Source organism: Scyliorhinus torazame, chromosome 3, assembly GCF_047496885.1.
Source record: "Scyliorhinus torazame isolate Kashiwa2021f chromosome 3, sScyTor2.1, whole genome shotgun sequence".
NCBI classification, from domain to species: domain Eukaryota; kingdom Metazoa; phylum Chordata; class Chondrichthyes; order Carcharhiniformes; family Scyliorhinidae; genus Scyliorhinus; species Scyliorhinus torazame.
Window position 1 is genome coordinate 252,775,306 of NC_092709.1, and position 23,676 is coordinate 252,798,981.

Here is a 23,676-nt window from a genome sequence, read left to right on the forward strand (position 1 = left end):
CTGGAGGCACTACCTCGCTGGTAGGAGGTTTACCCTCGTCACTGACCAACGATCGGTAGCCTTCATGTTCGACTACGATATAGTATATCGTCCTGGGAAGCTCAACGAGCCCCCAGATGCCCTGTCCTGCGGCACATGCGCCAGCGCGCAAGATGACCGGCTATCCACGATGACCTTTGCCACCCGGGGTCACCCGGCTTATCCATTATATCAAGGTCCACAACCTGCCCTACTCCACCGAGAAAGTCCGAGACATGACCAGGGACTGCCAGATCTGTGCGGAGTGTAAACCACAGTTGTATCGACCAGATAAGGCCCACCTGGTAAAGGCATCCCGGCCCTTTGAGCGCCCCAGTATCGATTTCAAAGGGCCCCTCCCATCCAATAACCGCAATACATATTTCCTCAATATTATTGATGAGTTCTCCCATTTCCCCGTTGCAATTCCTTGCCCCGATATGACGACGTCCACCATCATTAGAGCCTTACATAGTGTCTTCACCCCGTTTGGTTTCCCCAATTATGTCCGCAGTGACCGGGGCTCGTCATTCATGAGCGCCGAACTGCATCAGTACCTGCTCAGTAAGGGCATTGCCTCGGGCAGGACTACCAGTTATAACCCCAGGGAAAACGGGAAGGTGGAGAGGGAGAACGTGACGGTCTGGAAGACCGTCCTACTGACCCTGCGGTCCAGGAATCTCCCAATTTCTCACTGGCAGGAGGTCCTCCCCGATGCGCTCCACTCTATTAGGTCCCTACTTTGCACAACCACAAACGAGACCCCTCATGTTTTCCCTAGGAGATCCACCTCAGGGGCCTCGCTTCCGTCCTGGCTGAAGACACCGGGGCCAGTCCTACTCAGAAAACACGTCAGGAGCCATAAGGCTGATCCTCTGGTAGAGAGGGTCCAGCTCCTACACTCAAACCCCCAGTACGCTTATATCGAAGGCCGACAAGATACGGTCTCCCTCCGGGACCTGGCGCCTGCCGGTTCCACCACCACCCCCACTACCACCACCACCGCTCCTCCACTATATCCCACCCAACCTACCATGATCAGCGACCCCACCCCTTTATGGCTCCCACCCGCCATTCCCCCTTCACTGGTCCGCAGGAATGAAGCTCCAGAAGAGATGCTCCCTGAGTCCACGTCCGTACCCGCACCGGCGCCCCCACTACCGATGCCAGCACGGATTAGCTCGACACCAAGGCCAGCATCGACGCCAGAGCTTCGGCGATCACGGCGCACAGATTCCGGCTGAACTTATGAACCCGTCACCCCCGCCGGACTTCATTTTTTTAACGGGGTGAATGTGGTGAATGTATTATACCAATAATCCACCATTGTATCAGTATCATGCTTTGCCTTTGTATTTGCATCTATGCTATGCTGTTGCCCTTGTGGGCTCCACCTATGGGCCATTGTATGGCATCATCCATAGGGGAACATGTTGGGACACGTATGGGCTCCGCCCATGGCTCCTCCCCTTGAGGGGGGGGTATAAAATGCAGTCGACCTGTAGGTGGCGCACAGTATTGTTTCAGCCGCAGGCAGGCACTGTTCTAAGTTGATTAAAGCCATGGTTTATTTTTACTCTTGTCTCGAGTGAATTGATGGTCGCATCAAAGGCATTGAAAGAGTGCAGAAAAGAATGGTTCGACCAATGAAGAATTTCAATTATGAAGATAATTGCAACTGTTCCCTGTGGAGAAGAGAAGGTTAAGAGGAGGTTTGGTAGAAACATTCAAAATCATAAAGGATCTAGTCAGAGGAGATGGGGTGAAACTTTTCCCATTGGTGGGAGGATATTTTATTTTTATATTTTATATTTTAATCGCTTATTGTCACAAGTAGGCTTCAAATGAAGTTACTGTGAAAAGCCCCTAGTCGCCACATTCCGGCGCCTGTTCGAGGAGGCTGGTACGGGAATTGAACCCGCGCTGCTGGCCTGCCTGGATCTGCTTTAAAAGCCAGCTATTTAGCCCTCTGCTAAACCAGCCCCTGCTGGATTGGGAACCAGAGAGCACAGATATAAGATGATTCACAAAAGAATCAATGACAACATGAGGAAAATATTCAGGGATCATAGAATCGTAGAATTTACAGTGCAGAAGGATATTATCCGGCCCATCGAGTCTGCATCAGCCCACTTAAACCCAATCCTCCACCCTATCCCGTAACCCAGTAACCCCAGCTAACCTTTTTGGACACTAAGGGCAATTTAGCATGACCAATCCACCTAACCTGCACATTTTTGGATTGTGGGAGGAAACTGGAGCACCCGGAGGAAACCCATGCAGACACAGGGAGAACGTGCAGACTCTGCACAGTGACCCCGTGGGAATCGAATCTTGGACCCTGGTGCTGTGAAGCAACAGTGCTAACCATTGTGCTACCATGCCATTTGGGGCGGCATAGTGGCACAGTGGTTAGCATTGCTGCCTCACAGCGCCAGAGAGACCCACTTTCGATTCTGACCTCGGGTGACTGCATGGAGTTTGCACATTCTCCCCGTGTCTGCGTGGGTTTCCTCCGGGTTCTCTGGTTTCCTCCCACAATCCAAAGATGTGCAGGTTAGGTGGATTGGCCATGCTAAATAGGTGGGGTTAACGGGGATAGGGTAGGGAATTGGGCCTGGTCGGGTGCTCTTTCCAAGGGCCGGTGCAGACTTGATGGACCAAATGGCCTCCTTCTGCACTGTAGGAATTCTATGAGAAACATTTTACACAACAACTGGTTCGAGTCTGGTATACACTGCCTGGCAGTTTGATGGAGGCAGATTCAATCATGGCTTTCAAAAGAGAATTGGATCATTATCAGAAGAGTAAAGTTCTGCAGGGCTACAGGGTAAAGGTGGGGGAGGGACAAAAGGTGAATTTATATTGTAGAGAGTCAGCACTGACACAACAGGCTGAATGCCCTCCTTCTGTGCTGAGCCCTGTTGTGGCGGGACCCGCCATGGGATATTTGGTGGCCCAGGCAAAATTCCAATGACTTTCAGCATTTCCGGACCATCTCAGCGGCGCATGGGATCATAAAATCCCACTCTATGATTCTATGATTCTGAGAACTTCCAACCACATACTTGGGCCATCACGAAGACTGCCTGTTTCCAACTCCATAGCATGAGTCCATTCCATCCTGTCTCAGCTTATTTTCTGCTGAAACCCTCATTCTTGGCTTTGTTAGCTCTAGACTATTTGAATGCACTCCTGACCAACTGCCCCATATTCTACCCGCAATAAACATCAGGTCATCCAAGCTCTGTGACCTGAATCCGAACACGCACCAAATCTGTTCATCCATCACCCCTGTGCTCAGGGGCCTACATTGGCCATTGGTTAAGCAAAGTCTCAATTTTAACATTCTCATCCATGTTTTCAAATCTTCTCAAGACCTTGTATCTTCAAACCTCTATAATTTCCCCCAGCCCCTCAACCCTCCAAGGTATCTGTGCTCATTTAATTCTGGCCAAATGAGCACCCCTGATTTTAAATGCTGCACTATTGGCACCCGTGCCTTCAGCTGCCTATGCCCTAAGCTCTGGAAATTCTTCCCTAAACCTCTACTTCTCTTTCCTTCTTTGTCGAGGTTTTGAATGATATCTGATCAAATATCTCCTTTCTCGTCTTGTGTTACATTTTGCTGTATAATTTTACAGTGAAACACATTGAGTTATTTTTGCTTATTTTATTTATGGAATATTAACGCCACTGCTAAGGCCAGCATTTGTTGCCCATCGCTAATTGCCTTTGAAAAGATGTTAGGGAGACACATTCCTGAACTGCTGCAGTCCATGTGGTGTGTGGTACACCCACCGAGGGAATTCCAGGTTTCTTTCACCGAGCGACAGTGAAGGTACGCTGATATATTTCCAAGCCAGGGTGATGTGTTCCTGGGGAGGAACTTGCAGGTGGTGGTGTTCCCATGCCTCTGCTGGCAGCGGTTATAGTTTTAGAAGGAGGCTTGGCAAATTGCTGCAGTGCTTATTGCAGATGATACGCCCTGCTGTCACTTTACGGCCAGTGTTCAAAGGACCAAATATTTCAGATGGTCGATAGGGTGCCATTTGAGTGGGCAGATTTGTCCTGGGTGGTGTCAAGCTCCTGGAGTGTTTTTGGAGCTGCCCTCATTTAGTCAAGTAGAGAGGATTCCATCACAATCCTGACTTGTGCTTTGAATATGGTGGATAGTTTCACAACATTAAAGGTGCTATGTAAATACAAGTTGTTCATAAGTGTTTTTGTATATTAGCTTAAGGCCTTTTCTTTCTCTTTACCTCATTAAGGAGATTGCATGCTTATGTGAGCTGGTGTGTTGGGCGGAATGGGGTTTATTGTACCACCTTCTTTCTCTGTACCAATACACATCTCTGCCTTTGCCTCATGTTAGCTACACCTGAACAATCATTTACCCCTTGTCACCACCAGAATTGACTATTCTAACGTTGTCGTGTTTGGCCTTGTATCTTCTACCTTCCATAAGTTTGAGCTATTGAAACCGTGGTGCCTGCATTCTAATCTGCACCAAGTCTCATTCACCCATCATCCATTGCTGACCGACATTGGCCATCGTCTCACCAACACCTCAATTTCAAAGTTCTCGTGCTTATGTTCTAATCTGTCCATGATTTTGTGCTTCTGTTCCTCTGTATCCTCCTGCAATCCTGCCACCTTCAAGGATCCATGTTAGTCTAAGTGAACATTCTCAATTCCCTTCAGCTGTCTCGACCTTTAACTCAAGAATTTCCTCCCAAAACCTTTTTCTCTCTACCTCATTTGAAACTTTTCTTAAAACTTACCGCTTTGATCAACACTTATAGTCATCTGACCTAATATCTCCCTCTTTACATTGGTGCAACTTGCAAACCTTTTCCTACTTTGAAGGTGTTATATAAATGCAAGTTGTTGTTGGTATGGAAGATTCATAAATATTTTCCTTTATTTACAGAGGACAAAATTATCAAGCAGAAGACAGCATGGAACTCAAATTATATGAGGTCTTTCAAGCACCCTCCAATACTTGGTATACAATTGGCTTGTTTTGATTCTATGCAAATAATTTTCCCCTTTGAGAGAAATATTATGTAAAGTCTCCTTGTTCCTAAGCAAAACTGTGGATTTATCTAACTTTCATCCTAGATCATTTATTTGTGACTGCGTCCTTGGCCATTTCCAACTCACAACAGTTCAGGGTAACCAGCATATTCTGCATGACATTCAATTATCCTTATCACTTTCAATCCTGTTCCAACCAGAGAGCCTTGAAAAATATTTGCAAGGCAATAACTGCTTTTGCGAGCATACCTATTGTTTGTGTATATGTTATAATATATATAACACACAAACACATATATATTGGTTTACTGATCTGTCTGAAGTGAATCGTTAACTACCGTTACCCATTGGCTCTTTCAAACTATTTTTCGACAAATTGAAGTGGTTCATTAAAGATCATTTTCCATATGTTCGCTTACCTTTCAACCAGTGACCAAGTTCTCTCATATCACCAGACAAATAGCCCATTCTTTTGAGAAGGGATTTTTTGCGATTATCTGGTTTCAGGGTTGATACCTCTTCAACCATTGCTGTTTTCTTCTTCTCCATGAATGGATTCTGCTCCTCACAGAATTAAAAGAAAATCAAGCTGCTGAATGTTGTTTAAAATCAAAATGCATGATTGCATTTTCTTCACTGTACTTAAAAAGTAGTTTCTGTGTAACGCAAGCATAGAAACATATGCGACTCAAAAAAAATCCAGATAATTGGTCTTTGAGTGCAACTCAGACAAAACAATACAAATACCTGATAAGCTTCAGATTCAAACATTCAAGGTGTCCTTGTCTTCACTGGCTAAAGTAAACTGCAAGGGAAGGACTAATGCTTTTATGTAGCAAAAGTGCAATTTGTAAAATTTGAAAGCAGATTATAATCAAGACTATTACTGGTTTGAACAATTTTATTTAATGAGCGCGTAATTGCATTGCCTAGGGTATTCCACGCATGTGATGAAATACTTTACTTTGTTATCGATCAATAAATTACTTATCAAAAATTTACTGAAATTGGCATTTTGAGCCAATGGAAAGTTACGGTGGCTTTGGTCCAGGAACTAACAAAATTTTAGATTTGATTCCAAGTTTCTGGTAGCTCATCAGAAATCTTCACCTTGCCACTTAAGATAAACTACTCAGCAGGTTCAAACTATCTCCTTAGCAGGCATCCATTTTTCCTGATAAACGGGAAAGAACTTGCATTTGTGTCGCACCTTTCATGTCCCCAATACAGTCCAAAGTGCTTCATAGCTAATGGAGTGCTTTTTAAATGTAATCACCAATATAATGTATGCCCACACAGCAATCGCTTTGCCCACAATGGGGAAAATTAGTCTTCGGCAGAAGGGCAAAATGGACAATTTTGCACTGCACCTGCTGTGCCTGGGTGGCACGGTAGCATAGTGGTTAGCACTGTTGCTTCACAGCGCCAGGGTCCCAGGTCCGATTCCTGGCTTGGGTCATTGTCTGTGCGGAGTCTGCATGTTCTCCCTGTGTCTGCGTGGGTTTCCTCCGGGTGCTTCGGTTTCCTCCCACAAGTCCCGAAAGACGTGCTTGTTAGGTGAATTGGACATTCTGAATTCTCCCACAGTGTTCCCGAACAGGCGCCGGAATGTGGCGACTAGGGAATTTTCACAGTAACTTCATTGTAGTGTTAATGTAAGCCTACTTGTGAGACTAATAAAGATTATTATTCATTTTCTTTTCATCACAGATCAATTTAGCACCGATAAATGTCTGCATAAACCAATGAGATGAATCACCATTATTTAATCTATTTTAATTGTGAGAGCTGATAGATAAATGTTATCTCGGACAACTCCACTGCTGTTCTTCAAATAATATTATGAGATCTTTTACATCCATCTGAGAAGGCATCAGGTTTCTTTGTTTAGCATCTTGAATAACACAGCGCTCCTCATTGCTGCTCCTATCCTACGCGAGGTGAATCATTTGTTTCGGTTGCAGAATCATAGAATCACAGAATAATACATGCAGAAGAGGCTCTTCGGCTCTAACGAAAACAGCCTCAAGTCCCTCAGCCTTTCCTCATAAGATCTTCCCTCCATACCAGGCAACATTCTGGTAAATCTCCTCTGCACCCTTTCCAATGCTTCCACATCCTTCCTATAATGCGGCGACCAGAATTGCACGCAATACTCCAAATGCGGCCGCACCAGAGTTCTGTACAGCTGCAACATGACCTCATGGCTCCGAAACTCAATCCTTCTACCAATAAAACCTAACACACCGTACGCCTTCTTAACAACCCTCTCAACCTGAGTGGCAACTTTCAGGGATCTATGTACATGGACACCGAGATCTCTCTGCTCATCCACACTGCCAAGAATCTTACCATTAGCCCAGTACTCTGTCTTCCTGTTATTCCTTCCAAAATGAATCACCTCACACTTTTCTGCATTAAACTCCATTTTCCACCTCTCAGCCCAGCGCTGCAGCTTATCTATGTCCCTCTGTAACTTGTAACATCCTTCCGCACTGTCCACAACACCACTGACTTTAGTGTCATCTGCAAATTTACTCACCCATCCTTCTACGCCCTCCTCCAGGTCATTTATAAAAATGACAAACAGCAGTGGCCCCAAAACAGATCTTTGTGGACACCACTAGTAACTGGACTCCAGTCTGAACACTTCCCATCAACCACCACCCTTTGTCTTCTTCCAGCTAGCCAATTTCTGATCCTAACTGCTAAATCTCCCTGAATCCCATGCTTCTGTATTTTCTGCAGTAGCCTACCGTGGGGAACCATTTCAAATGCTTTACTGAAATCCATATACACCACATCAACTGCTTTACCATCATCCACCTGCTTGGTCACCTTCTCAAAGAACTCAATAAGGTTTGTGAGGCACGACCTACCTTTCACAAAACCGTGTTGACTATGTCTAATCAAATTATTCCTTTCCAGATGATTATACACCCGATCTCTTATAAACCTTTCCAAGATTTTGCCCACAACAGAAGTAAGGTTCACTGGTCTATAGTTACCGGGGTTGTCTCTACTCCCCTTCTTGAACAAGGGGACAACATTTGCTATCCTCCAGTCTTCTGGCACTATTCCTGTTGACAAAGATGACTTAAAGATCAAAGCCATAGGCTCAGCAATCTCCTCCCTATCTTCCCAGAGAATCCTAGGGTAAATCCCATCCGGCCCAGGGGACTTATCTATTTTCACCCTTTCCAGAATTGTTAACACCTCCTCCTTATGAACCTCAAGCCCTTCTAGTCTAGTATCCTGAATCTCAGTATTCTCCTCAACAACATTGTCTTTTTCCAGTGTGAATACTGACGAAAAATATTCATTTAGCACCTCTCCTATCTCCTCGGACTCCAAGCACAACTTCCCACTACTGTCCTTTATTGGCCCTACTCTTACCCTCGTCATTCTTTTATTCCTGACATATCTATAGTAAGCTTTAGGGTTATCCTTGATCCTACCTGCCAAAGACTTCTCATGTCCCCTCCTGGCTCTTCGTAGCTCTCTCTTTAGGTCCTTCCTAGCTAACTTGTAACTCTAGAGCGCCCTTACTGAACCTTCATGTCTCATCTTTACATAAGCCTCCTTCTTCCTCTTGACAAATGTTTTGACTGCCTTAGTAAACCACGGTTCCCTTGCTTGACCACTTCATCCCTGCCTGACAGATACATACTGATCAAGGACACGCAGTAGCTGTTCCTTGAACAAGCTCCACATTTCCATTGTGCCCATCCCCTGCAGTTTTCCTCTCCATCTGATGCATCCTAAGTCTTGCCTCATCGCATCATAATTGCCTTTCCCCCAGATTTAACTCTTGCCCTGCGGTATATACCTATCCCTTTCCATCACTAAAGTAAACGTAATCGAATTGTGGTCACTATCACCAAAGTGCTCACCTACCTCCAAATCTAACACCTGTCCTGGTTCATTACCCAGTACCAAATCCAATATGGCCTCGCCTCTCGTTGGCCTATCTACATACTGTGTCAGGAAACCCTCCTGCACACATTGGACAAAAACGGACCCATCTAAAGTACTCGAACTATAGTGTTTCCAGTCAATATTTGGAAAGTTAAAGGCCCCCATAACAACTACCCTGTTGCTTTCGCTCCTATCCAGAATCATCTTTGCAATCCTTTCCTCTACATCTCTGGAACTTTTCGGAGGCCTATAGAAAACCCCTAACAGGGTAATCTCTCCTTTCCTGTTTCTAACCTCAGCCCATACTACCTCATTCGACGAGTCCTCATCAAACGTCCTTTCTGCCACCGTAATACTGTCCTTGATTAACAATGCCACCCCTCCCCCTCTTTTACCACCTTCCCTGAGCTTACTGAAATATCTAAACCCCGGCACCTGCAACAACCATCCATGTCTCCGAAATGGCCACAACATCGAAGTCCCAGGTATCAACCCATGCCGCAAGTTCACCCACCTTATTCCGGATGCTCCTGGCATTGAAGAAGACACACTTTAAACCACCTTCCTGCCTGCCGGTACACTCCTGCAACTTTAAAACCTTACTTATGACCTCACTACTCTCATTCCCCTGTATAATGGAGCTACAATTTAGGTTCCCAAGCCCCTGCTGAACTAGTTTAAACCCTCCCGAAGAGCATTAGCAAATTTCCCCACCAGGATATTGGTACCCCTCTGGTCCAGGTGTAGACCATCCCATTTGTAGAGGTCCCACCGACCCCAGAATGACCCCCAATTATCCAGAAATCTGAAACCCTCCCTCCTGCACCATCCCTGTAGCCACGCGTTCAACTCCTCTCTTTCCCTATTCTTCGTCTCGCTATCACGTGGCACGGGTAACAACCCAGAGATAATAACTCTGTTTGTCCTAGATCTAAGTTTCCACCCTAGCTCCCTGAATTCCTGCCTTACATCCCTATCCCTTTTCCTACCTATGTCGTTGGTACCTATGTGGACCACGACTTGGGGCTGCTCCCCCACCCCCTTAAGGATCCCGAAAACACGATCTGAGACATCACGCACCCTGGCACCTGGGAGGCAACACACCAACCGCGAGTCTCTCTCATTCCCACAGAATCTCCTATCTATCCTCCTAACTATGGAGTCTCCAATGACTAATACTCTACTCCTCTCCCCGCTTCCCTTCTGAGCAACAGGGACAGACTCTGTGCCAGAGACCTGCACCCCATGGCTTACCCCTGGTAAGTCCCCCCCCCCAACAGTATCCAAAGCGGTATACTTGTTACTAAGGGGAACGACCACAGGGGATCCCTGTACTGACTGCTTCCTCCCAGCCCCTCTCACCGTCACCCATCTATCTTTATTCTTCGGAGTAACTACATCCCTGAAGCTTCTATCTATGACCACCTCTGCCTCCCGAATGATCTGAAGTTCATCCAGCTCCAGTTCCCTAACGCGGTTTCTGAGGAGCTGGAGATGGGTGCACTTCCCACAGATTAAATCAGCAGGGATACTGTCGGCGTCCCTCACCTCAAACATTCTGCAGGAGGAACATTGCGCTACCTTCCCTGCCATCCCCTCTAGATAAAAAAAAGAAAAAGAAAGAAAGAGCTGACCTGTTATTCACTCCCCTTCTCAGCAAGCACTCACTTAGCAACCTCTGCGCCCTGCACGATTACACCTGAGGGAAAATAAAAGAAAAACGACTTACCAGTCACCAGCCAATCCCTTACCTGCAGGCTGTGGCGTCACGGTTCAACTTCTTTCTACTTCTACCTGACCTCGAGCCTTCCTCTTGATCTTTACAGCTGTTTTTTTTTTGGTTAGAGGAGGGGGTAGGGAGGGAAACACTGAAAAAGTGTTTTGGGTTTAAGTGTCACTTGACAACAGCTCCTCCAAAAACCACCTTCAAGTTAGGGTGACCACAATGGAGGTATGCAAATTTCCCTTGCAACAGCCAATCAGCATCTCTGCTCTACTGCCCTCTGCTGAAATTTTGATATTTGAGCTGAAAATGTTGATGTTTACCATGAGGGATTAAGATGAGCAGGTGTGGGTGATATGTGTCAGATTGGTTCAGTTGGCATCACCTGTCTTTATGTCAGAATCGGGGCAGTTAAAGTCCTACGCTAGGATCTGCATTAAGCTGAAACTGCAGAGCACCATTAAATGTCATCTTTCAATTAGAAAGTGTGTGCAGTCCCTGATTAGATTAACCAAAGTCATAATGGAAGCATAAGCTGTCAAGATGGAACCAGCTACTTGGCAGATGAAGGGCCAATGAGGGAAAGACTGCCCAACACTTCTCAGATCCATCCCTGGATATAATCTGTGGGCTGTAAAAGACTGAGAGGAAGATTCTATTCCCTTGCAGACGGGTGGGAGAAGTCTGCCTTGGAAACCAAGTAGACATGACAGGAAGTGGCAGAGGACATGAACTGCAGGAATGTGGTACCTCGCTCTTGGATACAGTGTTGCAAGCGATTCAATGATCAGGGAAGCAAAGGTGAGTGAAACCTCACTTCTAATTGTCAATACTCAGTCTGATGTCTCAACCTTCTCCTGGACAGCACTCCTCAGATCTAAACACAGCCTACTATTCCACTGATTGTTCTTTTTCGGAGGACCTCCTAACGTCCTATCTGACCAGCCACCACAATCACTCACCCTCATCTTATTGTCATGTTATACACCTCCCTCAGCACGGTAGCCTTGTGGATAGCACAATTGCTTCACAGCTCCAGGGTCCCAGGTTCGATTCCAGCTTGGGTCACTGTCTGTGCGGAGTCTGCACATCCTCCCCGTGTGTGCGTGGGTTTCCTCCGGGTGCTCCGGTTTCCTCCCACAGTCCAAAGATGTGCAGGTTAGGTGGATTGGCCATGATAAATTGCCCTTAGTGTCCAAAATTGCCCTTAGTGTTGGGTGGGGTTACTGGGTTATGGGGATAGGGTGCTCTTTCCAAGAGCCGGTGCAGACTCGATGGGCCGAATGGCCTCCTTCTGCACTGTAAATTCTATGATTCTCTCTCATAGTGACCTTTGACAAATATGATTCTTCCATCCAGTGGTTATCACAGTTGCTTCACAACTCCAGGGTCCCAGGTTCCCAGCTTGTGTCACTGTCTGTGCGGAGTCTGCATGTTCTCCCCGTGTCTGCATGGGCTTCTTCCTGGTGCTATGGTTTCCTCCCACAGTCCAAAGATGTGCAGGTTAGGTGGATTGGCCATGATAAATTGCCCTTCGTGTCCAAAAAGTTTAGGTGCTGTTACTGTGTTACGGGGCAGGGTGGAGGCATGGGCTTAGGTGGGGTGCTCTTTCCAGGTCCGGTGCAGACTCGATGGGCTGAATGGCCTCCTTCTACTCTGTAAATTCTATGATTCAACATATTCCATTTCTCACACTCGCTCCTTTCTCTCCATACAGGAAGAGGCAGAGAACCAGACATGGCCCTCCTATGAGAGCCATCCTGACCACTGTGGGGGAGGGTGCACTGAACGTAAGTAGAGTCTGGCATGTCTGGCCATTGGTGATGGAGAGATTGGGGTCTCCAAGTTGTCTGCTGATCGAATTATATATCACATGGCCACGTGACATAAAACACTCAGGCATGTTGACTTGATGTAAGCAGCCAATGAAAAATGATGATCTGCACAATGATGATTTCGAAATCTCTCACTTTGTCAGTTCTAATCCATATCTTTTGTTTCCCACAGATTCTTCAAATGTGATGGTGATGATGTTGGGGGAGAGGGCTCTGCACTCTGAGGAAGCAGCATCACACAACTCAAAGGGGATCAAAGGATATTGGGGAAAGCGTGATTAGGCTATTGAGTTGAATGATCAACCATGATTATAATGAATGGCGGAGCGGGCTTGAAGGGCCGAATGGCTTCCTCCTGCTCCTATTTTTTCTAAGTTTTCTACCCTTCCTCCAGCTCAGCTGTACACATTTGGTTGGGTCTTCAAGACAGGTAGCTGTGTTGGAGAAGTACTATCACAAGCAGGACCAGGTGTTGGAGACATAGGCAGTGGCAGAGAACCCTGTCAAAATGCGAAGGAGCCTCTATGTTTTGCTCAGCTGGAGGCAGGTGCTGAGCCTTGGAGTCATCCACAAAGTGGATTATTTTGCATCAGTCGTTGAAAATGTTTGAGTTTGAGTCAGCTTTTCCAGCTGCACTGCTCATAATTGGAGAGAGGTTGAAGGAATCCATCTTCATGAAGAGTGCCATGATGTCTCAGACCTTTGTGCTGACGTCTGGCCCCAAGAAAGAACTTCCACCTGCATGGAGTATCAGACACGGAAAGCAACTAAACTAATGCTTGTCCTGACCAATGCCCTGCACACTGTCTACCAGCTTAAGTCAGATGGAAGAAAGCCTCACCTTGGCCGTTTGGCATCTCACTGAAGTGCTCTCCAGCTCTCGGTCTGTGGGGAAGTACTGATGGATCATGAGAGGGAACATGGAGAAAGGGGACATGGCAGTGGAGATGCTGATCAAAGTGCTTTCCCTCTTCTCTCCTTGCATACCTCAGTCAAAAGCCCACTTGCTGTCTCCTACCCTGATCGAGTCTGCTCCCAACACATGTGCAGGTGGAGCAGTCTTTGACAGGGCTCTTACAGGCTCCAAAATCCACAGGACATCTGCCACAGCTGATCGCAGAAAAATACTTTTCACTGTACCTCGGTACACTTGACAATAAACAAATCCACAGACATCTCATCTGTCAGAGCAGGAAACGAGGAGTCTGACTAGCTCTGCTAAAGCTATAGCAGCACCATGCAGGGAGAATAGGAAAAGAAGGAAAATAATTTTAGTTTCCTATTATAATCATTTTGGTTTTTAACGGTGTTAAATTGTCACTTTTTATTTTCACTGTTTCCCAATTATGAACTTTATTCCAAAGTTCTAATGACCTATCCTTCCCATTGTTGCCACCAACTTCCCTCATCCTCGAGGAAAACGATATGGGAGGAGTCAAAGTTGATCGGAGTGTCGGTAAGTGGAATGGATTGTTGATTATGGGACTGCTTTGTGCTGAGGATTCACTGTGGGCACGGTGGGTTGAGAATCGACGTGCCAGATGGCTGGACTTCATTAACAGAATTAAATCCACTTTAATGGATGAATACCTGAAAGTGCCTCGACTACCACAATTGCACCCTCTGTACTTGTAGAACTCCAGTTGGAACAGCAGATTCCAGCACAGCCCATTCTGACTGGTCTCATCAGTAGCAATGTGGATGTAATTGTTGGCCCTGGCAAACATGGCATTGACCAACTGGGAGCTACACTTATGGGTTACAAAATGTTCCCATCCACAGATGTTACTAGCAAATCCTTGGAAGGAGTCAGTGGCAAAGAAATTCAGGGCTGCAGTAACCTTGGTGGCCATTGGAAACACATGCCCACCTGGTCCACCTGGCAGGATGACTTCTTCCAGGAGGCTGCCAACGTTAACAAGGAACTGGCATGAATGTTGAGAATCTGAGGCACTGATGCTTTGTCATGTCCATCCTCTCTCTGCATACTCTGCACTGGGGGGGGGGGCTATCAATTCCTGCCAGCTGGAACAATGTGTCCTCCCCTCTCGCCTATGGAGCGGCTTGTGGCTGAGAAGAAGGCAGCTGCTGACCCTGCTACTACAGGTGGTGCTGATGCTGCTCCACCTGTTCCTCAGGGGTCCAAGGTAATGTTATATAAATTGCTCCCATTCTGCTGCAGAGGACGGCAGCTGGGAAGTTCAGATTAATGGCAAAAAAACTCCCAAGCTGGCAGAAATTACTTCCAAAGGTTTTGGAAATTATCTCTAAAGCAGTGAGTGCGCACCCTCAGAACAAGCCTGTGAGCAAAAACCTTTCAATTAGACAAGGCAGTAACTCATATATCAGCATCTGAAGGCTTTCCAGTCTGCCAATTACTCAGCACTATCCAGAGGAAGTTCACAAGAATGATCCCTGGAATGAAGAGCTTGTCGTATGAGGAACAATTGAGGACTCTGGGCCTGTACTCGTTGGAGTTTAGAAGGATGAGGGGGGGATCTCAATGTGGAAAAGTGTGAGGTTATGCACTTTCGAAGGAGAAATGGAGGCATAGACTATTTTCTAAATGGGAAGATGCTTAGGAAATCAGAAGCACAAAGGGACTTGGTCCTTGTTCAAGATTCTCTTAAGGTTGACGTGCAGGTTCAGTCGGCAGTTAGGAAGGCAAATGCAATGTTAGCATTCATGTTGAGAGGGCTAGAATACAAGAGCAAGGATGTACTTCTGAGGCTATATAAGGCTCTTGTCAGACCCCATTTGGAGTATTGTATGTAGTTTTGGGTCCGTATCTAAGGAAGGATGTGCTGGCCTTGGAAAGGGTCCAGAGGAGGTTCACAAGAATGATCCCTGGAATGAAGAGTTTGTCATATGAGGAACAGTTGAAGACTCTGGGGCTGAAACGGTTGGAGTTTAGAAGGATGAGGGGGGATCTTATTGAAACTTACAGGGTACTGCGAGGCCTGGATAGAGTGGACGTGGGGAGGATGTTTCCACTAGTCGGAAAAACTAGAACCAGAGGACACAATCTCAGACTAAAGGGACGATCCTTTAAAACTGAAAATTTCTCCAGCCAGAGGGTGGTGAATCTGTGGAACTCTTTCCTACAGAATGCTGTGGAGGCCAAATCACTGAGTGTCTTATAGACAGGGATAGATAGGTTTTTGATCAATAGGGGATCAGGGGTTATGGGGAGAAGGCAGGAGAATGGGGATGAGAAAAATATCAGCCATGATTGAATGGCGGAGCAGACTCGATGGGCCGAGTGGCCTAATTCTGCCCCTATGTCTTATGGTCTTATGCTGACCTCTCACCTGGTGAGTTCAAAGAAAGATGCCTGGGAAACTCATGCACTAACAGTTAAAGGCAGAATCCATAGTTAAAAATGTACTAATTTGCTTTTTAAGGAATTTGTTGGCTCAGTTGGCAAGACTGCAAGATAATGATGCAGAATGACACCAGCAGCATGGGTTCAATCCCAGTACCGGCTATGGAAGTTTATAGAAACCGTGCCTCCTCACTTTGTCCCGTGCTTGCGGTATGGCATCCCTCAAGCTACAAGTAATCATAAATGTCTCTCTAATGGAGAGCGATTCTTATAGTCCTTTGGGACTGCATGCATTCATTTGTCCACCCCAGACCAGCCTCTCCCACAAGGTGTCCCTGCCCACTATCAAACACGTTTGCGTTAAATATGAAACTCAATGGTTGGAATTCTCTTTTCCCGCCGGCAGTGCACTCCCACCCGTGGGTATCCCGACGGTGTGGGGTGGCTTCAATGGGAAATTCTATTGATAACCTGCGGGAGTACAGAATTCTGCCGCCAGCGAACATCGTGCCTCCGAGAAACACACGGCTGGGGAACCGGAGTATCCGGCCCAACATGTTCCTGCCTGCTTCCCAACACACCGGCACTTTTGCTCCTTTAATCTGTCACAGACACCTGCCCATCCTGACAGCTTAAATTTCCCCCAATGAAAGAATGGCAATATATATCCATACAAGGATGATGTGTGGCCAAAGTGCTGTGTTCCCATGGCATTAGTGCTCTTGACTTTATCGATTGGAGAGGTTGTGGGAATTTTAGGTTGTGTTTAAGTAAATAAGGGAATGAAAGACAAATTCTTAATTTGAAGCACTGTTATATCGGTATACATGACAGACATTTTGGAAGCAACGAGTATCGACTAACAGTAATGAGCTGAACAACCAATTAATTTATTTATGGTGATGTTGGTCTATGGAAGAATGTTGATCAAAAATACTCACAATAACCGACCATTCTTTAATTAATGCCATGATTCTTATACACACAGCATTTAAACACATTTGTAGGGTGTGAGCAGGTAGTAAAGCTATTTTCTTGTTTAGTTTAAGAAGTCAAAGATACAAAATAACTCAAATATCTGATAAACAAACAGCTTGTGGCATAATAAATGAATAATCTCGGTTTTAGCACAAGAACAATGTATTAAGGACTTGCAACATGTGGAACAGGGTATTTGCAGCTTTGAGGAATAAGTGTAATGATCACTGTAGCATTGCCAAAAGAGATGAGGAGAAACGTTTCAGAAAGAAGGACTGGAATCCCGAGATGAGAGAAGTTCACTTATCAGATTTAAAGCTTTTTCTTGTCATCTATTCAACAGTATGAGGTAGGTACAATGTCCAAAAGCTTCTGTAACTATGGTGATAGTACTGAACTCAACATTTAGTGGTGAAGGGTTCAGATACAACCATGAAAATCTGTGAAACCTTACTCAATAAATCTGGTAATTCATTGGATGGCACTAGAAAAAACACCGTAATTGATTAATCGGTTTTCCTCCACTTTGCCAGCGATTTGAAGGAAGAACTGAAGAAAGCAAGAGGACAGAATACACGTTCTCTGGGTGAGGGACGTTAATATCCACTGACAAATATGGCTTGGCAGGACCATTGCTGCCTGAGTCTTGACAGACATTTGTTGCAGTCTTGGCACATGTTAAGTGATGAGGGAAGCAAGATGAAGGAATAACATTTCTTCTTGCAAAAAATATACTTTATTCATAAAACATCTGAAAGAGACTTAACAAAACATTTCAAATTGTCGTAACAAGAAAGTGCAATGATATTTACATTTTCTCCAGGGATCAAGATGCGTTCTGAGATGCTTCAATTCCGTAATGAGAACATTCCAAACATTTCAATATTTTCATTACAGAGAATACAATTCTGTTTAAACTATATACATCGGTCATGTTGCTCTGAAATGCTTTAACACAGGATTCAGCATACAATCCAACGGATTTTACACATGTACCAGCCCCTCACTGTACATTGGGCGAAAGGCTTTACACAGTGGCCTTTCCCCATTGCATCTTGACGGTGGCTGCCCCAAGCTTTAGTGCATCCCTCAGCATGTAGTCGTTGTGGTGATATACATCACTGTAAGTACACTGCAAGTACCGCCCAAAGAGATGATACAGTCCTTGAAGACTATGACTCAGACCTTGAATTCTTCTTTGGACTTCGCGAGCCCAATGCCAGCTCCGACACAAAACGTGATGATATGGTCTTGGAAGACAACGGCTGCAGGGTTGCTGGGAGAGGTGAGTGCATATTTAAAAGAGACTTCAGTTCCTGGAGCAGGCCACAGGCTGCAGGGTTGCTGGGAGAGGTGTGCGCATATTTAAAAGAGACTTCAGTTCCTGGAGCAGGCCACAGGCTGCAGGGTTGCTGGGAGAGGTGAGCGGATATTTAAAAGAGACTTCAGTTCCTGGAGCAGGCCACAGGCTGCAGGGTTGCTGGGAGAGGTGAGTGCATATTTAAAAGAGACTTCAGTTCCTGAAGCAGGCCACAGGCTGCAGGGCTGCTGGGAGAGGTGAGTGCATATTTAAAAGAGACTTCAGTTCCTGGAGCAGGCTGCAGGGTTGCTGGGAGAGGTGAGTGCATATTTAAAAGAGACTTCAGTTCCTGGAGCAGGCTGCAGGGTTGCTGGGAGAGGTGAGTGCATATTTAAAAGAGACTTCAGTTTATCATATCATAGAATTTACAGTGCAGAAGGAGGCCATTCGGTCCATCGACTCTGCACCGGCTCTTGGAAAGAGCACCCTACCCAAGGTCAACACCTACATCCTATCCCCATAACCCAGTAACCCCACCCAATACTAAGGGCAATTCTGGACACTAAGGGCAATTTATCATGGCCAATCCACCTAACCTGCACATCTTTGGACTGTGGGAGGAAACCGGAGCACCCGGAGAAATCCCACGCACACACGGGGAGGATGTGCAGACTCCGCACAGACAGTGACCCAAGCCGGAATTGAACCTGGGACCCTGGAGCTGTGAAGCAATTGTGCTATCCACAATGCTACCGTGCTGCCCTGGAGCAGGCTGCAGGGTTGCTGGGAGAGGTGAGTGCATATTTAAAAGTGCTTAGTTTACATGTCGAGTGGCAGTTGGAGACTTCACTTCCTGGAGCGGGCCTATTGGCTTGTTGGAAATCAGGCAGGGTACAAAAGGTGTGGCAGGAGTGCCCTTAGACACGGAGTGCTGATTGGAACAGAGTGCATCTGAGTTTAGGTGAGTGACTGAGTGCTGATTGGAACAGAGTGCATCTGAGTTTAGGTGAGTGACTGAGTGCAGATTGGAACAGAGTACATCTGAGTTTAGGTGAGTGACTGAGTTCGGGTGAGTGGTGAGAGAGGGCTGTGTTTTTGTTGGTGTTCGGGTTTATCCTTGAGGTTCTATGAAAATTTTTTTTTTTTAAATTTAAATTAATTAACTAGTTGAATATGGCTGGACAGGTGATGTGCTGTTGCTGTATGATGATGGAACTGGTGGATCCCATTGAGACCGTCAGTGACCACATCTGCAGCAAGTGTTGGCTGCTCGAGGAACTTGGGCTCAGAATTGATGAGCTGGAGACCGAGCTGCGCACACTGTGGCACATCAGGGAGGGGGGAAATTCCCTGGACGCTTTGTTTCATGAGGCAGTCACACCCGGTAGAATAAGTACTGTTAATTTGGTCAGTGGTCAGGGACAGAGTGGTGTGACTGCAAGGGAGGCAGGTAGGGGGATCCTGAGTTGAGGAGCCTCAGCTCTTGACCTTGTCCAACAGGTATGAGGTACTTGCTCCCTGTGTGGATGAGGAAGAGTGCTGTAGGGAGGATGCGTTGATTGACCACTGCACCGTGGTACAGGAAGCCATTCAAGAAGAGGGAGCAAAAAGACAAGTGGTAGTTGTAGCGGATTCTATAATTAGGGGGATTGATGGCATCCTTTGTAAGCCAGATCGTGAGTCCCGCATGGTACGTTGCCTGCCCGGTACCAGGGTGAGGGACATCGCTGATCGGCTTGAAAGGATTTTGGAGAGGGAGGGGGAGGATCCAGTTGTTGTGGTCCACGTTGGGACTAACAACATAGGTAAGACTAGGAAAGAGGACCTGTTTGGGGATTATCAAACACTAGGGACTAAATTAAAGAACAGGTCCTCCAGGGTTATAATCTCTGGATTACTACCCGAGCCATGTGCCAATTGGCATAGGGTTGAGAAAATTAGGGAAGTTAACACGTGGCTAAAGGAGTGGTGCGGGAAAGAGGGATTCCATTTCATGGGGCATTGGCATCAGTACTGGGGCAGGAGGGACCTGTACCGTTGAGACGGTCTTCACCTGAACCATTCTGGGACCAGTGTTCTAGCGAATAGGATAAATAGGTTGGTCACAAGGACTTTAAACTAGCAAGTTGGGGGGAAGGGAGGGTAAAGCTATGGATACTATAATGGTTAATGGAGAGCAAGGCAGCTGGTTTCGTGACAGGTTATTATGTAGAGATATGGGTTCAAAGATAAGGAAAATTAAGAGAAAGGGTAAGAGGAAAAATAATTTGCGAAAAGTTACTGATCAAGGTGTTAGGATTCATAATAAAGTCATAAAAAACAGCATAAGTGTACTTTACCTGAATGCTCGTAGTATACGGAATAAGGTGAATGAGTTGATGGCACAAATCATCGTGAATGACTATGATTTAGTGGCCATTACTGAAACATGGTTAAAAGATGGTCACGACTGGGAGTTAAATGTCCAAGGGTATCAGACTATACAAAAGGATAGAATGGACGGTAAGGGCGGTGGTGTAGCTTTGTTATTTAAGGATGGCATCCGGGCAATAGTAAGGGATGATATTGGTGCTATGGAGGACAAGGTTGAATCAATTTGGGTGGAAATCAGGAATAGTAAGGCGAAAAGGTCACTGATAGGAGTAGTCTATTGGCCACCAAATAGTAACAGGATGGTAGGGCAGGCAATAAGCAAAGAAATAACGGATGCATGTAGAAATGGTACAGCGGTTATCGTGGGTGATTTTAATCTGCATGTCGATTGTTTTAACCAGGTTGGTAAAGGCAGCCTTGAGGGGGAGTTTATAGAATATGTCCGGGATAATTTCCTGGAACAGTATGTAATGGAACCTACAAGGGAACAAGCGGTCCTAGATCTGGTCCTGTGTAATGAGGCAGGATTGATTAATGATCTCATAGTTCGGGATCCTCTTGGAAGGAGCGACCACAATATGGTGGAATTTAAAATACAGTTGGAGGATGACAAGGTAAAATCAAACACTAGTGTTTTGTGCCTAAACAAAGGCGATTACAATGGGATGAGAGAAGAACTAGCTAAGGTAGACTGGGAGCAAAGACTTCATGGTGAAGCAGTTGAGGAACAGTGGAGAACCTTCCGAGCGATCTTTCACAGTGTTCAGGAAAGGTTCATACCGACAAAAAAGAAAGACGGTAGAAAGGGGAAAAATCGACCGTGGATATCTAAGGAGGTGAGGGAGAGTATTAAATTGAAGGAAAAAACATACAAAGTGGCAAAAATTAGTGGGAAACTAGAGGACTGGGAAGTCTTTAGGGGACAACAGAAAGCTACTAAAAAAGCTATAAAGAAGAGTACGGTAGACTATGAAAGTAAACTTGCTCAGAACATAAAATCAGATAGTAAAAGCTTCTACAAATATATAAGACAAAAAAGAGTGGCTAAGGTAAATATTGGTCCTTTGGAAGATGAGAAGGGAGATTTAATAATAGGAGACGGGGAAATGGCTGAGGAGCTGAACAGGTTTTTTGGGTCAGTCTTCACAGTGGAAGACAGAAATAACATGCCAGTGACTGATGGAAATAAAGATATGATAGATGAGGACCATGAGATGATTGTAATCACTAAGGAGGCATTATTAGGCAAGCTAATGGGGCTAAAGGTAGACAAGTCTCCTGGCCCTGATGGGATGCATCCCAGAGTGTTAAAAGAGATGGCTAGGGAAATTGTAAACGCACTGGTGATAATTTATCAAAATTCACTAGACTCTGGGGTGGTCCCAGAGGATTGGAAAGTAGCAAACGTGACACCACTGTTTAAAAAAGGAGGTCGGCAGAAAGCGGGTAATTATAGGCTGGTAAGCTTAACTTCGGTTGTAGGGAAAATGCTGGAATCTATCATTAAGGAGGAAATAGCGGGGCAACTGGAGGGAAATTGTCCCATTGGGCAGACGCAGCATGGGTTCATAAAGGGTAGGTCGTGTCTGACTAATTTGGTAGAATTTTTTGAGGACGTTACCAGTGCAGTAGATAACGGGGGGGCCAATGGATGTGGTATATCTGGATTTCCAGAAAGCTTTTGACAAGGTGCCACACAAAAGGTTGCTGCATAAACTAAAGATGCATGGCATTGAGGGTAAAGTGGTAGCATGGGTAGAGGATTGGTTAACTAACAGAAAGCAGAGAGTGGGAATAAATGGGTGTTTCTCTGGTTGGCAACTTGTAACTAGTGGGGTCCCTCAAGGATCAGTGTTGGGCCCGCAGTTGTTCACAATTTACATAGATGATTTGGAGTTGGGGACCAAGTGCAATGTGTCAAAGTTTGCAGACGACACTAAGATGAGTGGTAAAGTAAAAAGTGCAGAGGATACCGGAAGTCTGCAGGAGGATTTGGATAGGTTAAGTGAATGGGCTAGGGTCTGGCAGATGGAATTCAATGTTGCCAAGCGTGAGGCTATCCATTTTGGGAGGAATAGCAGCAGAATGGATTATTATTTAAACGGTAAGATGTTAAACATGCTGCGGTGCAGAGGGACCTGGGTGTGCTGGTGCATGAGTCGCAAAAAGTTGGTGTGCAGGTGCAACAGGTGATTAAGAAGGCTAATCGAGTTTTGTCTTTCATTGCTAGAGGCATGGAGTTCAAGACTAGGGAGGTTATGCTGCAATTGTATAACGTGTTGGTGAGGCCACATCTGGAGTATTGTGTTCAGTTTTGGTCTCCTTACCTGAGAAAGGACATATTGGCACTGGAGGGAGTACAGAGGAGATTCACTAGGTTGATCCCAGAGTTGAGGGGATTAGATTATGACGAGAGGTTGAGTAGACTGGGACTGTACTCATTGGAGTTTAGAAGGATGCGGGGGGATCTTATTGAAACATATAAAATTATGAAGGGAATAGATAGGATAGATGCGGGCAGGTTGTTTCCACTGGTCGGGGAAAGCAGAACTAGGGGGCATAGCCTCAAAATACGGGGAAGTGGATTTAGGACCAAGTTTAGGAGGAACTTCTTCACCCAAAGGGTTGTGAATCTCTGGAATTCCTTGCCCAGTGAAGCAGTTGAGGCTCCTTCTTTAAACGTTTTTAAGAAAAAGATAGATACCTTTCTAAAGAATAAAGGGATTCGGGGATATGGTGTACGGGCCGGAGAGTGGAGCTGAGTCCACAAAGATCAGCCATGATCTCATTGAATGGCGGAGCAGGCTCGAGGGGCCAGATGGCCTACTCCTGTTCCTAGTTGTTATGTTTATGTTCTTGTGACTCAGACGAAGCTTTCACCTTGGGAGGCGATCCCAGTACCAAATCTGAACCGCAACTAGACGTGTTGCACATTGACGACCCTGACGACGAGTTCTTCGGATTTGAGGAGCTTCAGCCCAGCTGATATGACATCCCGACTCGTGAGTGCAGGATTATGCTGCGGCCTGACACCAAGAGACAGAGAGCGGTACAAACCCACAGAGAGCGGCCTGCTGCCACACAGAGAGTGGTCCACACACTGCAATGGGTCTCCGACTCCACACAGAGTGGTCCACACAACAAAAAGGGTCCCAGCCTCCACAGA

At 45.9% G+C, this 23,676-nt stretch overlaps 1 protein-coding gene across 5 annotated transcripts in view; it reads right to left on the reverse strand.

The window, feature by feature from the left end:
• The window catches only part of slc14a2 (solute carrier family 14 member 2), a 192,167-nt gene that overhangs the window by 106,178 nt on the left and 62,313 nt on the right, over positions 1-23,676 (reverse strand). The window contains exons 1-2 of one of the 5 annotated variants that reach the window (XM_072497139.1): positions 5,806-5,938; positions 5,478-5,616 (exon numbers count right to left, since the gene is read on the reverse strand). The exons of 1 other annotated variant lie outside the window; for it this stretch is intronic. In XM_072497139.1, the coding sequence (XP_072353240.1) occupies positions 5,478-5,616; positions 5,806-5,829 (163 nt within the window). In that variant the 5' untranslated portion in view covers positions 5,830-5,938. Of the gene's footprint in view, positions 1-5,477; positions 5,623-5,805; positions 5,939-23,676 lie in introns of those variants that run through there. 3 more of the 5 variants (XM_072497138.1, XM_072497135.1, XM_072497137.1) reach the window with 3 other exon arrangements.